The following is a 20,317-nucleotide window of genomic DNA, read 5'->3' as shown; positions in this document are numbered from 1 at the left end:
TCTAACGGTCAATGCGTTAAACTGAATAAAATGGTGCTAGGGTAACCATTGACAGTACCTGTTGAAGTTAAAACAAGTCACGAATTTATTTTGGGTAGAAGTTTCCAGCGTATATTGACAGATATCTCTAATTTATTAGGACCATTTCTAATATAGTGCTCGTAACCACGTGGATACATAACCTATTCTAATCGTTTACTGGCAAAAAAGCAATATTTGTTTATAATACTGTTATTGAAATAAAAATCGTTAATGAAAAATGACGACTGACGAAAAAGTAACCACAGCAGAGGAAATATTGAATGACAAATCGTCTGATATTGCAGACACAAATAATATAATTATTACCAATAATACGAAAAAAGTAAAAACTAAGAAAGAGAAATCATTCGAGCAACAAATTCCAAAAGGTAAACCAAAGTCTGGTAGGATATGGAAGGAACAAAAGAAGAGGTTCGTAGAATAAAGAAGAAAAATATATTTGATTTTGTTGAGGTTAACCTTAAGGACTGTGTTTGTTTTATAAACAGGTTTTCATCTATCGTGAAAACACGTGGCATACGATTGTCCTTTGACAAGAAACAAAAATTGAGGGAGGATTTAAAACACGTTAAAGAAATGTCAAGAGCGATAAAGGCAGAAAAACAAGCAGAGAAGGAGGCAAAGAAAGAGAGAAGGAGGGCTAATCTAAAACGCACAAAGGAGAATGAGAAGAAGGGTGAAATTGTACAAGTTGTAAGTGTCATTGCTAATAATTGAAATTGTTCCAGTATAAAATTAAATTAATAATTTAAAAAAATGTATAATTGCGATTAAATATAACGTTTATTTATAGATTACAAATACTGCAAAATTAAAGAAAATTAAGAAGAAACATCTGAGAATGATACAAAAAAGAGATACGCTCAATCTGTAGAAAAAAAGCATTTGTTGAAGCCAATGTTTGTGAGCTATTTAAGATGGATAACAGAATTGTCTTCCTTTTATGTATTTAAAAAAAAAAAAACAAATGTTTGTGATGTATATGAAATCTAAGATTATGTCATTCATGGTAAAAGTTAGTATAACATGTGATATATCAACAAAATATGCATTTCGTTTACAGATACAGTTTTTAAATTAAATATATATATATACTTCTTAAATTTCATCAGAATTTGTAACACGTACATAATCTTCCTAAATATCATCATATTTCTTAATTTAACCACTTTCGTTAACTGTTTGTAATTCCTAATTGTTTTTCTTCTCTTTCCTTTTGTTTCGATACAAAGTCTTTAAGATTCTCTCTCAATTTGTATCCATTTTGGTTGACCCACTGAAAATAAATCATTAATGAAACTATTAAAGGAATTAAAACAATGCTAAGTTAAAATGCAAAAAAATTTACCATCGCCTTGACCCATTTTGGGAGATTTTCCTTATTTTCATGCATCAGAAACCTAAAGAATAAACGAATCAATCATACTTCTAACAAAAACTTTTTATTTATATTGTACTAAATTATCAACAACCTTTCATCGACTAGCAATACAGCTCCCCAATCGTTAATATGTCTCAAGCAACGACCTAAAGCTTGATTCAATGCCCTAAAAGCTTGTATACTATACCACTCTGAACCCTTCAACAATCCTTTCTTAACGTTCATATCATTATAACTCAGTTTCATATCAATCACAGGATCTTTCCTTACTGCATATGGTATTCCAACCTAAACAACGATATTGTAAATTTGTTCGTGATTTTCTCTTTTCAATTCTATTAAAACGGTTTAAGTGGTAGAAACTTACAGTAATGACACAACGTGCTTCATTATCCTTGAAATCAATTCCTTCTGCTACTTTTCCTCTGAAGACAGCCAGAAATAAAGCTCCAGTAATTTTTCCTCTTTGTTTACCAGATGTCTGCTCTATCACTTGACGATATTCATACATGATATCTTTAAGATCACCACCATGGCGTGGTTCTATAAAGATTTGTTTCACACTGGTGATTTTCTTCCAAATGGAATTATTTATCCACCTCTGCATTTGTGTGTGCATCACGTTATAGGATGAGAAGAAGCAAAGGATTCCATGTGGTACTGACTCACAAACATCTAACAATACTGCACCTAGTTCATCCTGGAAAAAAATCATATATCAGCTATAAAAAAGCGATTTTATTATAAGTGCTAAATTATTATATAAAGGGAAATTAGAAATTTTATCAAAAATTAAATAAAATTGTAAAGAAAGCGACATAATACTTGAAAGGTCGAATTTTAGTATGCAATAGTGAATACGTTAAACTATTCTCAAGAGAAAAATGTGTAATTTTGTTATTAAAATTATAAAGAAGGAAATATATATGCATAACATACTTGAAAAGCCCAGCTGTTCACAGATTGATAATTCGCCCTTAGTTTAACTTCATTGGGTCCTTGAGGTATGCAGATTGCGTAAACTTGTTCCTTGGGTATCACGTGGCCAGTGTTGAGCACGTGTGCAAATGACGTTCCCAATTCGCTTTGGAACGACGCAGTCGGACTCAGGGTACCGGACGCGAGGATTATAGAGCGCGCTTGTCGAGCAAGCGGTGCAAAGGTCACACCCGGATTCATGCACAGTAGTTTCAAGGTTCGTGCACGCTGTGTACACACTTTCGATGACAACCATGTATTCTCAGTGGCCTGCGATTTTGGAAAGAAGTCAGAAATTCTGTGATTTCCTTTTAAATACAATCTTTCTCAGAGGAACAGAGATTTCAAATTCTATTAAGTCAATTGCATCTGAAATATTTCTAAATAAGAGAATATAAAGAATTTGTAGATCTTAAAAAAGTAAATTTATCATCTTTTTATTTAACATTCGAAAAAAATAACTTTTGAATGATTCCTACAATCCTAAATATAATATCATTGATGGTTGCAAAATTTCTTAAAGTAATTGTCTTAGAGAATTCTTCTGTTTCAAGTTATTTTTTTCATTCATAACTTGGAAAAATAATTTATATGTGCCTTGTAAATTTATTTCATTTTCCTCAATTAGACGCAATTGTAAAAAACGAATTTTTAATTTTACACTTACGTATTTGAAATCCTTTATTGTGGTTTCTGTTATACAGGCCCTAAAGTCGTTCATGTATTCGCTAGAAGTGATCATCCGTATAGTGAACATTAGTTGTTCAATTAATTTCTTGGTGGCGTGTGAAATGACCGGTTGTAACACTTTCTGAAATGTTCTACTCTCCTCTTTCGCTCTATTCGAATCTGCAATTGCTGCGTTACACGCTCCCAGGAACCCAGTATACATGGATTCGCCTAAACCGTTCATGTTAAATAATTCTAACAGCTCTGCGCCGGTCCAGTACGGGCTTGAAAGATTGTCGCTGTTATAGCCCTGTTAACAGAATTTACTATATTGCAATTTTAAAGGAAAATCTTTAGAAAATATTTAACTATTCGAAACAATAGTTTTACAATTTTATAATAATCACATAATCGGGTTAAAATGAATGGGGTAAAAGAATTAATAGATTAGATTTCTCTAGTATTAAATAATTTGAAATTAGATTAACTAAAAATGAACTAAACACCAAATAATTGTGGAATTTCAATTAAATTAATTAGATACCATAACAAAATACATAACAAGGTATAATATCTTGAATTGAAAACTGGATTGAAGTGCTAGATATACCATACGTATTTTGATATTATAATCAAGCGATCGTGTAATTTTATTGTATAAATAATTTCTTGAGTAATTAACAAAAGCCTTACGACTTTATCGACGCCCGTGGTTTTCAGAAAATTCACCAGCTTGAGGGAATACGTTTGAAGAGCTCCATAAATCTCGGAATCTGCAGCTCTTTGTTTCATAAGAGATTCACATTCGGTCGCAACGGCTGTAAGATGATCCTCGCGAAAACTAACGCTTGCAACTTCTCTACAGATGTCTTCTATATTATGAGCTTCGTCCAGAATAACCACATGGCCGGTCACATCGAGTTGCATCTGAATCAATTGTAAGATATTCTATGAAATTTCAGTAGAATATTTTCTACGTATTATTTCAATAAATAGACTCACACTTTCACGAATATCGGGATCGACGATGTAGTTATAAGGGCAGAAAATAATGTCCGCCTGTTCCATTAAACTTCTGGCGGCGAAATATGGACACAGCCCTTCGTTTCTTCCGATCGCTACCAGGTCTTCGATGTCCCATATATCGTCCAAACCTCGACTTTTCGCCCCGCGAAACGTTGCAATGATCTTTTTGTTAGATTCGTTGTAAAACGGGCAGCCTTTGCGCTACAAGAATTTTTTGGATTTTTAACTACATTGGAAAATTCGCCTTCGAAGTTAGGAACAAAATGTAGAAGTTCATCTGGAGAATATTTTTTACGCAAAGCAATTGTTTGCAAAGATTATCGAAGAAATTTTGGAAACTTTGGAATTTAGGAAGTTGGAATTTTTCCACGAAGATTTGCTTTTCTTGAAACATTGGAACATTTCTTCGAAAATCAGAACTTGGGATTTGTTCACGAAGATTCTTTTTACAAAATTAGAATAGAGTCAAAGCGTTGGATGCTGTTTCGAAAAATTCCACGGACAATCAGAAAGTCGATTAATTTTCGGGATCTGAGTGAAAACAAACATTTTGAGTGTCCAACAAGTCGTTGCAGAGCTCAGTTTTATTTTTCGTGGTCTCTTGGATGCAAGTATGCTCTCTACTGCTCAAGATAGTCATTCTAAAAAAAGAAGAAAAAGGAAGAGCAATCAAATTAGAAATTTCCTTTCAATGTAAGCTACTGAAAAACTTCTTCTTACTTTTTGTGCCTGTACGAAGTTTTCCTTAATTCCCTTACAACCTGTTCGATTTGCTTGTGCGTTCGCGTGCCGTAGAATATTTTTGATATCTTTATCTTGCTTCTAAAACGATAATATACATTTATATGAATAATAATGAATTGAACAATTTGCTTACGAAGTTGGAGTAATTCTCACGATTTTTCATACGAGTCCTCGAAATCTTCCTCCTCGTCAAAGTCTTCGCAATAGTCCGTACATTTTGTATTCGAGCTTTCAGGAAGGTCTTCTCCATTGTTTTCGCGCGACGTCGTTGATTTGCAGTTCCCTGAAACAAATTCCGCTTGATAAAAATATTTAAATCTGCCCTTTACCGTCGTTGAGTTCAAGAAATTATACTTGAGATTCTTTGACGATTCTTCTGATGATTCTTTTCTTCGGTAAGTATCTTTCTTCTGCAACTACCCTTTTTACAATTTACCCGCTATCAACCAAAGAACTCGTATTATTAACTCAAAATCTTCCAGTAACGTACAATCGTAATACCAATCAAACATAAGAAATTTTCTAATTTTATATTCGCCACAGAACTACTTTCAAAATATACGCCAGTTTTTCGAATAAAAATCTTTCTTCCACCCCTTGCGTCCAAAAATATGATAATACAAAAGAATACAAATTAAATATAAATTTTCTTTCCATTTCTAGAAGCTTTGTTTCGTTTCGTTTATTAAAGAATTTACTGATTCTTTACTAAAATTACTATAAGAAATTTAAAAAGAATCTATCAGATCTATATCCTCCTTAGTCTAATGTTCTTCCAATCCCTGCGTCTTCTTATACACTTTGAATTTGTTTATTTATATACGATAAAAATACAAAGATAAGCAAAGACGCGAAGTATAATAAAATACAATAAAACACTATGTAACAACAAATGTCATTCCATTGGAAAAGCTTGCGAATTTGAAATCTATATGCGCTACATCTCAATCTTCTTCAACCCTTTCTCCCATATCTTTCCTTATATATTAAAATTTTTATGGAAAGAAATCCTACGCAAAGATTATTAAAGAAATTACGAATCTTTCCCTGAAGGTTTCTTGAAAACTTGGAATATTTCTTCCCGGTCGTTCATAGTAATATATTTCAAGATCCTGCGCACAATAAAAAAAAAATCCGAATGCGAAATAAGCAAAAATCCGCCGATTCGTTCGTGGATCGCAAAGAGCAGGAAAAGCAGCTGCAATAAAAAATATCACATTTTCAAGAAATTTCCTAATCTCGTATAATAAAAAGTAGCTCATAAATCTATATCCGCTATATCTCAGCCCTCTTCAACCCCTTCCCTTATACATTCCAAGTCCAGCGCCATTTATACACAATGAGGAAGCCGAATAAGAAATAAGCAAAAATCCGCCGATTCATTTTCAGATTACAAAGAACAAAAAAAAAAAAAAACGGAGAGTAGAAAGAAAAAGGAGAAGAAGAAGAAAAAGAAGAAAAGAAGAAAATAAAAACGAGGCCAAGGGGCGAAACGTCGGAAAAGGGACAGGAATCTTTCATCGAATTCGCATGATCCCCGGGCGCATCCTCGATGCGAGCGATTTCTAAGGGGCGCGCTCGACTAACTGAAAAGGATTACGCTTATTTAGGAAGTTCCTCGCCGTTGAAAAGGATCTCTTCTCCGCAATACAGACAGGGAGAGAGAAAGAGAGAGAGAGAGAGAGAGAGAGAGATATCATCTTTCCTCTCGTTTTCGCTCGTTCTGTTCTATTAATGCCTGTGAAAACGAGACGAGGAGACGAGCGAGAGGAATGTCAAAACAGCGGGATCGGTGGCAGGTGAAAGGGCAGGGAATCCATTGAGCGGGATCAATAGGGGTGGTTTAATCCACCCTCTCGCTGGATGTCGACAAAAGGGGCCAAGCTACTCGAAGGAAACGCACAGATGGGGCCGAAGAAGATGGAGAAGGGGCGGTTTTAATCCTTTCGCGTGCCTCGGTTTGCTTCGAGTCAGAAAAATAGAAATGATGGTGAAATGACAGTGAAAAGCCAATGAAATGGATGTTTATTCGTAAGCGGATTTCGACGAACGCGTACGAAGATCAGCGGCAGAGGTCCTTCACGGGGCATTCGAAGATTTTCGAGAGGTAAATCCATTTCTCGATGCAGATGGGGTAGTTTGATGAATGATATTTGACATGATGTTTGACGAGGAGGAATGCGAGGTGAAGCCATTTCGTGATTGAGGACGCGGTACTGTGATGGATGATATTTGACATTGATAAGATTCGAGCAGCAGGTGGATGAATTTCTACCGATGTAGATGGGGCGGTACGTTCGACGTTATTTTTGTGTTCGTTGACATCGTCTTTATACAGCCACGTTTTGTAATATCGGTGAGATTTTATTTTTATATCGATATTTCGTGTGCATAATATATTTTAGATTGTCTTTAGACTGTATTTTAAGATTGTATTATTATGAATATTAATCGACATTATTTTAATGATTCTTCGTGATTTTCTACATAGAGGTTTTGTAACATTATGTGATAAGATTATTTATTAATCTAGAACGATCATAAAGTATCTGATTTTATTTTATCGCTTCTCACGAAAATTCTTCTTGGAGATTTAAAATAACAAATATTTAGAATGAAATGTAAAAAGTGTGTCATTTCCACGTTAAATACATAAAGATTAAGAAATTCACATTTTAATTACGAGACTATCATCTTCTAACGAATTCCACGTCGAACCATTTCCTCGAAGCGATGTCTCCACCAATATTCAATATTCAATATCCGTATATGAAGCAGAAAATCCTAAGTTTCAACATGATATACAAAACGATCTACGAAGACGAAAATATTTGACGAACAAAAGAAAGGTTTAAAAAATTGATACAACAAAATTAAGCAATAATTCGTATAATATAAATTTTCTCGACGCGATGTCTCCGTCAGTATTCAGTATTCTGTATAAGAAAGAGAAAATCCTAAGTTTCAACATGATATACAGAACGACCTATGAAGATGAAAATATTTGTTGGACAAAAAGGAAACTTAAAAAATTAATACAATAAAATCAAACTATAATACGTACACCGTAGAGTAAATAATTAATCATTCATATACGTATGTTATAACATCTACTTTTATAATCCTTTAAAGTGCAGTCCTATTTTCATAAATGATTCACTCCAAACGCAGAAAAATGAAAAGCTAGATACCAGTATGAATAAGTAAGCCTACCTTAGAGAACCACTTACGTACAAATACAAATATTTATTTCGTAGAAAAAATATCTACAGGACAAACACAAAATTCCAAATATTCACATAGCGAAGTAATCTATAAAATAAATTTGTCAACAATTTTCTCGAACTTTATTCAAACGTTAGTACATTTATAGCTAACGTCCTATAGCTATGAACAAATACCTAACAAGATACTAATAAGAATATGATAATAATAATACCTAATAAGAACAAGAAAAGGATATTCAAAATTCATCTCTTTAAGCGGAAATTTCCACGTTCATGGCTTTGGCATAAACGGGACGATACCATGTATAGTGTAAATAATTAATAATTTCTCAGTTTATGCCTCCGTAAGCAATTGCAGCCGATATCGACTATCCTATCGAAAATTCCGGCTTAACGAACAACCATTTTCGAACGAATTCGAGGTGGAAGCGTGTCCTCGACGTCTCCATCGATCCCTTTTGGCTGGCACGAACGCAACAACCCGCAAGTGTCCGGACGACGAGGGCGTAATTCGATGGCGACGTTAAAGGGGGCGTCTCTCAGGGGTGCGATAACTTTCGGCGTCGACTGTATCGCTGGATGATACCCCTCGGGGTTTTCTCCCCTCGGGTGTTGGGGTGTGTTTCGTTGCCAGGCAACGACACCCTCAAAGTCCCCGCTCTGATTGGCCCCGTCCCGCTTCTTCCTGTCTTAGCCTCTCTCTTCTCACCCCCTTCGACAATCAGCCAGCCGCGACCGTGCCTCCTATCGACGATCAAAACCACCCTTCCCCTCTGCTTCCCTCGCTTCGCCCATCGAGCCGTTCCTCAGCGACGAAAATGGAAAGTCGAACACCTTTTCTGCGCTCGATTGAGCCGAATTCGATTTATTCGATATCCACTTCCACGATTTTGCTAATACGCGATTAACCCTCCATTCATGAGTCACCTCTTTATTTTTCTATACAAAATCGTCCAAGCGATTTACATCTCGTATAGGTTTATCATCGAGAGAACTTTAATAGAATAGAAAAATTGAAGTAAATAGAAAAAAGAAACGAAGGAAATATTTTTGTTCGTTAACTTATGACTTACAAACAGTGTGATCTGCTAAAATTAATAGAATGGAGCGCGATTTCGAATCTCTCGACTTCTGTGATTTCTTCGATCGTTTCGGGTGCAGTGGATCGAATTCGATTTATTCGATGTATCTACTTGTACCAGTTTCGAATATGATATGGATATTTAATTAATTTTCTTCACTTGTGATTTCTTTGATCATCGCTTTCGACGAGTAAATTATAACGTGGCTGGATTTGATAAAATCTTTCATTAAGATTTTGTATCTCTTTTCTTTTTAGTTTGATACAAATGTATAGTTTCGATATAAATTATCAGTCATGTTTGAACCATCGATTTCGTGCAGGATTCCGTGTTGAGGGAGAATAATCTCAACTTGCCCCAAGGACCTACTTTAAGAACCTTCTCGTCGAGATGTTCCATTTTTCGTTTGTTTTAAAGTATCATCACAAAGTTTCTGTTACATTCTCCGTAAAGTAGAACGCGAACGTTAACCTACTCCAACAAACGATCCATAGATCCACAAATAGCAATAGTTTCACGACACTATCTTATCAAACGATGTATGCAAAATGCATGTAAATGAGTTCACAAAAAAAAAAAAAAAAACGTTAGAATTGTATCTATAAAAATATGAATTTTTCTCAAACATTCGCAGCTATAAAACAAAATTATAAAATAAAATAAAAGTAGATCACAAAAGTAGCAGAAAGCATTCGACTTCTGGTTAGGCACAGCATAAGTATTAATACTTATGGGTGGTAGTATGATTGCTAGAAGCGTAAATTTCTAAATGAAATAAATAAATTTAACAATTACACTTTACTACCTTGTACTATTAAATTATTTCAACTAAATAAATTTAGCTACTTATGTGTGGCCAGTGTAACCGCTAGAAGTTTACATTTTCGGTATAAATAAAAAATACCGATCGCTAAAAGCTCCAATAAATTATTCTAACAAGATAAATTGAACTACAGTTGATGTAACTCATTGCGTAAATGGATTGAAACAATTTTGCTGATCGTGAACGAAATTACAATATGAGATAATAAAAACTGTGCGGTATTCGAATATCAAAGTTACTCGCTGTACTTAATTATACGATGTACAAATTCAAATTGGAATTAACCTCGTCGAAAAGCGATACGCGAGGAAAGTGTTGCATTCGAAGATCATCAGTTTGGCGCGCGAAAATGTCAACGAGACCGCTCGAATCCGGCAATTAATTTGATTCTCGGTCCACACGAGTTAATTCGTATCACCGTGGCGATATTTTGAAATTTATTATACGTAAATCGTAGCGTAAACCGAGCTTCCTCCGGCAAGCAATTATACCAATTAACTATCGGCTCTCATTTCCATTCGTCGATTCGTTAAAGTATCGCGCTACTCTTTCATTCGATCCATCCCCTCTCCTTCCTCGAATTAAAATTATCAAACAAAACATTGACCATAAAAACGGTATGACTGTGTTAAAAATGAAAATCGAACGCAGAAATATACGCTGGTATTTTTCATTGATCGAGGAGGATTTAATTGAAATTTAATCGCCGAGAACGACCTTTGTTTGGAACGAAATCGAGGTCAAGATGCGTTCGATGATATCGCGCGTTATTGAGAGACCCCAAATGAATCGTCCACTGTGCCGCTTCTTATCTTTGCGAATAATTCTGGCCGAGAAGGAAGAAGCAGAAAAAATGGAAAAGAAGAAAATCCAAGAGGAACAATACGGTGTCGTGTCCCGTTGCGTATTTCATTCCCATTCATCGTGGCCAGTATGAATGAACTCGTTTCACGTCGATCACTCGCTCCGTATCTCGCGCATACTCGTTCACGTATATCGCGAATAAATAAACAGTTGATTCCGCGAGCATAAAGCGGTCGATTCTTCGATTCTAGCCTGTGGACCGTTCGTACGATTTGCTGCGGAGGATAATTAATATCGGTTATCGTAAGCATAATCGCTACTTAAAGAGAATATTGGAATATACAGGGTGTGGTCGAACAACATGCACAAATGGGTACGAGGTGATTGTTTATGAAAAAATAAGAACGAAATATGGAATAAAATTTGTTCATTTAAAGTTCAGTTTTCGAGAAAATCGAGTTTGAAAATTTATCAAGTATACTTAAACATGAACGTGTATGTAGAGTGATGAAAAGAATGATACGCGAGGAATATTAGCCCTGGCCGCGATCTGTGGATCGTGAATTTGACGCGAATTCTTCTACGTCAATTTTTCTTTCATTTAAAGAAACGAAAAATATGTTCTACTTTCGTAACATTTCGAAAAGATGTGAAACGTAAAATTGAAACGAGAACACGCATGTCAATGACATGTTTTTCCATTCTGTTCGAACAAGAGATACTTTTTAACGGTAGAAAAAAATAATGGGTCAGGGAACGTAGCGGGATTAAGCAACAAGGGGTAAACAACTATTTTTCAAAATTCCCGCGAAATTACTTTGTTCCTGAGTTCGCAGCAAACTTCCTTCGAAACTATCTCTCCTGAAAAAGATCTGAATCTTTACTTCTTAGAAACGAAACGTTTTCTTAAACGTTATTCATCAAAATATCCGTATTTTTTTCTATTTTTGTCTCAATTATCGCAGCACGTCGTCGATTAATCGACGCAGAAAGGGTTAAATATCAACATATCTTAGCGCAAAAAGAAAGAAAAACGAGGAATACGAGGGGACAAATTAAAATATGATTGGCATCGTAATATCGTAAACGAATTTATCGAAAGTTGGAGCAGCCTCACCCCGGCCTTCCTTTTGTCCGAAGTTGTCCAGAGAATTAGAGATTATTAGCGGGGGGATTTCGGTCTCTATCGATATGGCTTTTGTCTCGGCTCGCCATAAAGTTTCGCGAGGCACCGCAATCCAACCAATTAGCAACGATTTGCTAAATCAAGCCGCAGCCACGAATTAATTGGTCCTCGACTTTCTTCCACTACCCCAACCCCCTGTCATTCCGCCCTTTCTCGTTTTCTTCCTCGTCTGTCGTCGACAACAAATACTCTAAGTCCTCTTCGATGAGAGAAACCACCGCTCCTCTCCAAGGTTCACCTCGTATTTTTCTTGCTCGTTTTTCCCCGCCCGGCTGGAATATCGCGTTAAGAACACCGGAAGAAGCCGCGATCCGGGATCCCAATTATCGGTTCTGTCGAGGCGATCTCTTCTTTTTTAAGCAAGAATCCCTTTTATTCTTTTCTTCGGGACCGAATAGGGGAGACAGTGTTTGATCGATATTTTAGAGTAGGATAGAACGACCAAAAAAAAAAAAAAAAACACTCAAAAACAGATATTTTGAGATCGAGATACTTGGTAGATGACGTCTGACTTACTATTTGACCGAAATAGATCGTTGCTCAGGATTATAGCATTCATTTAATTCTCTATCTATAGTGCAGTTAATTAAGTACTGTACGACTTTTCCCTACGTGTATTCTTTATAATATGAGATACGTATGTGGATGAAGTTAAGACAGTCACGAACTAGGGCAACGAATTGTTTCTTATTTTTGATTTTTCGAAACGCAATACCTAGAAACGATTCTTTCTTTCACCTTTCTTTGTTCTTGTCGGCAGGCGATAAACGAAAAAGAGAGGAAAAAAGAAAGAAAGAAAGAGGAATCGATCGTGGCCATTGTACCGTTGGGGATGGATTAGAAATTCTGCGATGCCGTGGCCGTCGACAAAGGGATTACGGGAATTTAAACGATTCGCCGTAGTTTACGGGTGCATCGTGTCCATATGTCGCGCACATCGGCGCCGGCATTGTGTCGCCGGATCGTTTTGCAATTCGCTCGCGCAGCGGGTGCATCGCGAAAACGCGGCAATTTCAATGCGAACGTTTCTGCGATGCTGCGCCCGAATGGGGTCGACGCCAGCTCGTTGATTAATTCGCGAGATTTTTCTCTTTTTTTCTTTCTTCTTTCGCTTAATTATTCGCCTGTGATTCGAATGCAGTTAGAACAAATTAGAATTCCGAATGAATGCAAGTAAATAGAATCAATCTTCAACGTTGTGCGACGCTTTGAATTTATTGTATGTATTTTACATACGTAATTTTATTTAAGTTTTATTTGTTATATATTACTAAATATTATAATAATTAATTGAAGTATATAATATTTTATAAATCATATTAGAGTTCATTTTATTAATCGTTCCCTTTTTTTTTGACGACTAATTGTAAGTATGTAAACTTCACTTTATGAACAGTGTAGTCGAATTCACTGAATCTTATTCCTCTTCTGGTGAACTACAATATTCAAAATTAATTTTCCCAATAAAATCATTTTGACATTTCTTGTTTTTCTCCTTTTCCTTCATCAATACGTATCTAAATGGAAAATAATTTCGAAACTATTCCTAGATTATCAACATGGAATAAAAGAACGTTTTCTTTCAGATTCTCTTATTATCCTTCGTCCTGTTCTGTTTGTATAGAATCTTACTAAACTACTTTATCTTTTATTTCTTCTTTCGTAAATTTTCCCTTCGTTTCTTAGAAACAATTATTGTACGATATAGATAGATGGAGAACCTCAAAATAACCCCTGAATTACCAATAGCGAATGAAATAATCGCCTTTTTCAGTGTATCTATTGATTCTGTGTGGCCATTTCAAAAGCTGTTCATAATTCAGTAATGAATAATCTATCTACAGTGTGCCATAGAATTATTCGCACAGTCGAGAATGAAACAGAAATTTATGAAACAATAAAACAACGGAAAGGACTTCTTAATATTTGCTATTTAAAATTGAGAAATTGTAGTTTGAAAAATTATGAGATAATTAGTCATGACAATTCCTTAAAATTTTGTCGCGTCACAAAATTGACGCTGACAACGATAGCAACGATACTAAAAAAACAGCTACTCTAAGTTATAACGCAAAAAGGATATCCTACGTACCAATTAATATTTCACAATGAAAAGTATTTTGTTCAATTCCGCTATTTAAGAATCTCGATCATATTATGTCTAAATAAAAAGATGTCAAAAGAGCCAATTTTATTACATTTTCACTTGTTGACGTACTAAAATTAATTCATAGTACGGAAGACTAAATTGTAAGGAAATGAATGAGATGGAACATCAATTGTCTGTCTTTCCACGTAAAGCCAGAAAGAATTAAAATTGCAGCAATGGAAGCTACGCGAATGGTGGTTGAATATACGCCATTTCTTTGGCGGAATAAAAGCAACGTGGAATCATTACATTCCTGGGCAAATAGGGGCGACGTGATCGCAATCCTCGGCAATAGTTCACGGCGTAGAAAAGACCGAGCGAGTGGAGGCGGCCAAACAAAGGGGGTTGCTGGCGATCGAGGCCTCCTCGCTCCGCGAAGAAAACAGGCAAAGAGTCGACGAGAATGCGGCATCCGGGATAGCATCCCCCGTGTCGTACAGAAACGTTATTAGCACGAACCTCTGCTTCTACAACCACCCAGTGACCTCATCCCTCTATGCGTTGCCTTTGCAAGGATGAAGAGAACGCAGAAGAGGAAAAATTGAGAAAAAGAGGGTGCATTACGTTGTAACGTATGAGATGCATGTTTGAACGTTCCAGATCCTTAATCTGCATTGCGTCGAGAAACGCGTACGTTTGTAAGCGTATAGTTATCGATAAGAGTTTATGAGAAATGTAAATAAAAAATCGTTCAGCTAAAACTTCTCACTGAGAAACCAGTCGATGTGAGAAGTTAGGATGAGAAGTGGACGAATCGGTTATGAGAAATTCAGAGGAGTATGTCAAGAATCCGAATCTAGTTTGTGGAATTATTTACCAAACGCGTGGGACAAATACAACGGAAAATTCAATAATGCAAATACCAAAAGACGAACGGTGAGATGAAAATGATACGAATGAGACAAAATCGTAGCTGTATTCGGAGGTTTTCTTTATATACTTTGAGATTCTAAACGAAATTGTAATTTCAAAGGTTGTAACAAGATGCCAACGATTTTTTAATAACATCTAGTCTTTACGAAAGGAACTGTATATTTACGGAGATTCGATAAAATTTAGAACAAAAGTATCTTTCGAAAATTGGCGGCCTTAAAAAAATTAACGATACTTCATTAAATTGTAGCAATCAATGAAAATGACTTTACTTCAATGAAAAGTAAACAAATATTTATTTCGAGTGATAAAAATTGACATCTTTGTATGTTGCGATCTGACAACTTCGCTCGAAGAATACCAAAACTATTTTGATAAAATAACGAGAAAATAAGAAACGAAGAAAAGATGAGAAAAGAGCCGAAGTTTCTAATCGAGAATGCTTAAGGGCAAAGCAAATACGCAGGGGAGAAAAATGCCTGCCTTAGTCGGATCGAGATACGGTTACTGGCGGAAAGTGAAGAAATAGGTCGAGCAAATACATAAATAAAAGGAAAAGTAGCGAGAGGAGCGTTGGGATTAAAGTGGGATGGGATCGGGGAGGCAAAGAAATACTTTCAGCGTTGGAAATACTTTTCTCCCAGCGATATTACTTTTTCTCGAACCAAGAAAACATTAGCTCCGAGTGAAAATGAGACACAGAGAACCTGGCAACCACGTCGATATTACGTTGAACGGAAAGAAAAAGGGATGAAAAACCGGCCGGAAAGAAAAACGCAGAAAAACCATTAGATGGAAGAACAGAAAACTAAAACTCAGAAAATGGATAAGTTTGAAGGAACAAGATGGACGGGAGGAGAATTGGAAGAATCGTGAATGATTTATCAGTATATATGTCGATTACTGTCGCTAGCCCTGCTTGGAGGAACGGAAAAATCGGGAAACGACGGAAAATCATTCAATACTAAGAAAACCATTAGAAAAGAGAGAAAGGAGAAGAAAATTAAAACTTAGGAAATAGATGAAGATAGAAAAAACGAGTAACCAGCGATGAGGTGTATGACGCAGGAATTCTACGTCAACTACTACCACTAACGCTAATGCTGTCCCTATTCGAAGAAAGAAAAACTTTGAAAACTATAAGGAGTCCTGAGATACTATAAAAACCATTAGAAAACAGAACAAAATGAAAGCTCATAAAATAGACGAGATCGAAGAGAGTTTCAACGTAGAACAGTGTATGGCGGAAGAATTCGAAGAATCGCGGATGATCTACCACTATACTACAGCAAGCTTGTAGCACTAATACTACCCCTTGGAGAAAACGAAAAATCGTAGTGGAGGAAATGGTTCGAGGAGGAAGCAAAGAGACAGCGAGAAACGAAGAGGGAAGTGTGTACCGAGGGACAGGAACCGGTGTTTGGTCGACGGGGGTTGGGCGAGGAGGGTTCGGTCGCCATGGCGACAAGCAACCCCCGGGACCCACGGAGCTCGTCGCCGGGGTTGGTCGAAAAGGGTGGCCCAGGGCGTCTGTCGGGCAGGTTAGGCCGGGCGTATAGCCCGAATGTCACTCGACACAAGGGGGACACAAGGATGTCCTGGACGCGAGCGAGACGGAACGTTCGTTCGTGGGCTGTGTGAGCGAGCAAGAGGTTAGGGTGCGAAAGGTAGACGGGAAATGGGGGGATCGAGCTCGGTACAGAGAGAGACTCTGAGCGGAGGAGAGGGTGCAGGCAGGCCAAGATGGCCGACGACGCGACACCCACCATGTCAATAACACCCTTCTTCGACGCAAAACCGAGCCAACCTCCCTCGTTTTGCCCCGAGAGTCACCCTCAGCCCACCCAACGTCGCCCACCCACGCCACTCTCTCACCCATCCCTGCTTTCTAGCAGCTGCTTTTCCTTCCACGACCTTTCGTCAGCCAGCCAGCCAGCCAGGCCTCGCCTGTTCCTGGACTATATTCACCGAGGACGACGATGATGCGCTCTCTCGCCGCGATTTTCCCCGGCTTCTTGCCTCCGCTCGCGGTAATTAACGCGACGGATCCCCTGCCACCAGAAAGGGAAACGACTACGAAGGGTGGCAAGAGGGAGAGAAAGAGAGAGGGAAGAAGAGAGAGAGAGAGTATGAGAGAAGGGAATTCACCGACACACGGAGGGAAAGCAGCACTCGCAGAGGCCATTGCTAGCGAGGGCGTAATTCCGTTAAGTGTCTTCGTAAACTTCGTTAGCTGCATTTCCCGACATTACTCACCCCAGCGCGCGTTTCTACGCACCCTGCGCGCTCGCTAGCTCGCCCCTGATACGTGTACCGAGCATGTTCGATGTATCTCGGGCTACGAGTACGACCAGTGAAAGTGCGAATAGTTTTTCTTTTCTTCTTCCTATTTTTCCTGTTTCTACCGTGTGTTCCTACTCTGAGAATTTAGAGAATTTAGTAGAGACGAACGTAATGTCGAAAAATTTTCTGATGAAACGTACGAGCTTCTCAAAGACCATGCTGATCAGCTGCAGAGATTAAAATGCAAGCGTTTTTAAAAATTTAACTTGGAATTTGCGATTATTTGTGTCACGTCTTTGTGATAAATAAATTCGTAGAGGAATATCCTCTGTTTTTTGAACAGTAACCACGCGCGTAGGTACGTGGCTCGTAAATAGGGGACTTTATAGAAAGTGAAGTCGGTCAGTTTGGCTTTTGAGAAGCTCGTATTTTAATTTAATAGCGAACGATGACGAGACGGAAGAAATATTTGGAGATATTTTATGAAATGGTCGCAAGAGGGGATTTGTCTTTATTGGAGGAATCAATTACTAATATTCGGATCGTGTAGTTAATGCGCGATTGTTCTTGACAACTTCGCCGCTAGCAGGCATTAAACGGTATCAAACGAACGCATTGACAATCCGTTTGTGCTTGCTAAGCCCCCTTAGGACATTCGATTTGCAATTCGTGTCATAATTAACGATCATCATTATCATTCGTAGTCATTGAAATGAAACTACAATCGGATTCGCAACATTAATATGCTTTACATATTATCGACGGAATTAATAACCGCGTATGGTATTCATTACATCTCTGCCGGGCCGTGCATCAACATCACTTAACATTCTAATTTAACAATAAAATCATTCGACCCCGTGTCCCACGTTTCCGTGCAATTTTCGATGACGATCGTACTTGCGTTTGTTACCGTCCGATGTGAACCTACCGTATCTAAACAATTTTGATTACGAGCACGCGTTATTTTATCCATTAAAATTGCTGTATACATTAAATAGTTAAATATAATTAATCATAAATATTCCACGAATCGTATGGTCTGGACTGTTAACTTACTTCTATCAGAAAATCAAGGACACACTTCGATAATCAAATGCGCCAGGATTAACCAATCAATATTGGTTGGCGTTATTAATACGTAATTAAAAAAAAAGTAATTCTTCCTCCCACATGCCAGAAACATTTAGAATCGTTGAAAAATTCCTGAAACTCTTTAATCTGACGTTTTCTGCACTTTTCTTTAATTCCTCCGCTTTAGTCTAAAAAGAACAACAAAACGGCAGGAACGAAACTTCGTTCGAGAATCATTCGAGGGTGTGGAAACTATTTTCACGGCGCGTCGTTCAATACAGCATCAAGAACTGAACGAAACAAGTTCCTCTTTCCTTTCGAGATAATCAATGCGGGTCGAGCTTTCGCTTTTCAAAAACCGGCCACGCGTTGTACCGACGCGGGAAAAGCAGATGTTGCAAAATCGGTTAGGTCTATTAAATATAATAACCGACAGGGGTTTTCATGGTTGAACGAGCTGGAATATGTTACGTAATATTCTTCGTTCTTTTGCTGTCGGTCCTGCACAATGGAAGCAAGAGGCTGGAAACTATGGACGATGCCTTGTATCCGCTTCGAAAGAACCTTTTTCCATCGCGAACTGTTACCATATTTTCGACTAAATTAACCATGATTAACTTACGTGAAATATCCTCCTGAATTTGCTTTTCCAGTTTCTGGTTCTGCACTTCGGCTGGAACAGAAAAAGTATCGAGCATATTAGAAATTTGAGCTATATTTACACGTATCGTAACATACTGTTTGAAATTAGTTATGCAATTAGCTAGACAAAACCGATCGTAATTTCATAGGAATTGTCCTTTGTCACCCCTTCGGCTCAGAATGGCCTTGGAATTATGCTGTCGTTTATAAAATGTAACTTAATTTAATTTTAGGCACACGATTTTCAAAGAGATCGCAACAACTAACTGGTTAACAATAACCGGACATAATCTAATAATATTCTCATAATAAATGCGTAAAGGTATCTTTTAATGTGGCAATCAGAAAAATATCATGAAAATTTACTTCGACTGATTAACGCGTAAATCGACATAAAATTACAAATATAAAGACATATATGTAAAGATTATAAAATCACATATTTTTCTGTGGTACGATAATGTCCCAGCCTTATACAAGCTTAAATATAGGAAAGTTAGAATACCAGAGTGCAATAACCATTATTTCGCTGTACCTAAAAGGGAAGTCCTTAAACGTTAACTTTAACGTTTCAGTTACTTCAAGAACCCACGTCGCCAAGTGCTCGTACGTAGCTGTATCACGAGTCAAAGAGTGCCAACATGCCCGAAAGAGATCGCAGCCGCAGATTAGCGTCGTTTCGGAGGTGATCCCATTCGAAACGCTTAGCACGCGTTTTCCGGTAGCACCCAGTGGCACGCATCGGCTATAAAGCTAGACTCGATCTAGGGAGCAAGAGCTGGCAAAGGGTAACAAAATGGAACGAGACGACGAATACTAGTTTACCATAGAGCATAAGAAAAAAAGAAAAAGAGAGACGAAGAAGAAGAAGACAGAGATCAAAGGAGAAGGGAATTGAACTGAGTAGTAGGAGGCAAAAGAAAATATCCCAGGGCAGGCACACACACGGCAACCCTCTGAAAAGATCTCCGCTAATGGGCATTATATTTTTCGTTAGGAGAGCCGACGGGATTATGGGCCTGTCAGAGGCCTAATAACTGGTCCCTCGGTGGGCCACCTCGCATCTGATACGGGAAACGGGGCCCTTCTCTTTATACAATGTGCGCATTAAAAACACTAATCGCAATGCGCACGAGCACGATCGCGTATTGTACTAGCGCATGGGATCATCAAAGGCCGCCGACCAAAGGCCGGGGGAAAAGCTTTTGCACAGTGGCCTCTCTTCACCTCTCTTTCCCACTCGCTCCTCTTTTTATCGGCCGACCTCGTGAGACTTCTTCCAGGCCCAGCGAAGAGTTTCGTTTCTATCGCCGCCCACTCTTTCGCCTTTTGTA

At 37.6% G+C, this 20,317-nt stretch overlaps 2 protein-coding genes across 2 annotated transcripts in view; one reads left to right on the top strand and one right to left on the bottom strand.

Annotated features, from left to right (window-relative positions):
* Positions 1-89: 89 nt before the first annotated feature.
* LOC122570446 (coiled-coil domain-containing protein 86) lies at positions 90-1,136 on the top strand. The gene is made up of 3 exons (XM_043732769.1): positions 90-453; positions 531-735; positions 836-1,136. The coding sequence occupies exons 1-3, from the start codon at positions 260-262 to the stop codon at positions 914-916; spliced, it is 480 nt and encodes a 159-aa protein (XP_043588704.1). The 5' UTR covers positions 90-259; the 3' UTR covers positions 917-1,136.
* A 40-nt stretch (positions 1,137-1,176) lies between these two features.
* The window catches only part of LOC122570444 (Fanconi anemia group J protein homolog), an 86,032-nt gene continuing 66,891 nt past the window's right edge, over positions 1,177-20,317 (bottom strand). Inside the window, exons 4-15 of the mRNA XM_043732765.1 lie at positions 18,964-19,014; positions 4,994-5,123; positions 4,817-4,918; positions 4,644-4,737; positions 4,073-4,297; positions 3,764-3,997; positions 3,069-3,380; positions 2,363-2,671; positions 1,791-2,123; positions 1,515-1,711; positions 1,391-1,442; positions 1,177-1,318 (exon numbers count right to left, since the gene is read on the bottom strand). Coding sequence (XP_043588700.1) covers positions 1,217-1,318; positions 1,391-1,442; positions 1,515-1,711; positions 1,791-2,123; positions 2,363-2,671; positions 3,069-3,380; positions 3,764-3,997; positions 4,073-4,297; positions 4,644-4,737; positions 4,817-4,918; positions 4,994-5,123; positions 18,964-19,014 — 2,141 coding nt within the window. The 3' untranslated portion in view covers positions 1,177-1,216. The remainder of the gene's footprint in view (positions 1,319-1,390; positions 1,443-1,514; positions 1,712-1,790; positions 2,124-2,362; positions 2,672-3,068; positions 3,381-3,763; positions 3,998-4,072; positions 4,298-4,643; positions 4,738-4,816; positions 4,919-4,993; positions 5,124-18,963; positions 19,015-20,317) is intronic.

This window comes from Bombus pyrosoma, linkage group LG8 (genome assembly GCF_014825855.1).
Source record: "Bombus pyrosoma isolate SC7728 linkage group LG8, ASM1482585v1, whole genome shotgun sequence".
In the NCBI taxonomy this organism is placed as follows: Eukaryota; Metazoa; Arthropoda; class Insecta; order Hymenoptera; family Apidae; genus Bombus; species Bombus pyrosoma.
The sequence above is the reverse complement of the archived record's forward strand: the minus strand, read 5'-3'. Positions and strand labels throughout refer to the sequence as shown.

Excerpts from the sequence above, each read along its gene's own strand:
- LOC122570446 (XM_043732769.1), top strand. The coding sequence starts at position 260 with ATGACGACTGACGAAAAAGTAACCACAGCAGAGGAAATATTGAATGAC. Across the intron at positions 454-530 it reads TGGAAGGAACAAAAGAAGAG|GTTTTCATCTATCGTGAAAA; the intron begins GTTCGTAGAATA and ends TTTTATAAACAG. Across the intron at positions 736-835 it reads AGGGTGAAATTGTACAAGTT|ATTACAAATACTGCAAAATT; the intron begins GTAAGTGTCATT and ends GTTTATTTATAG.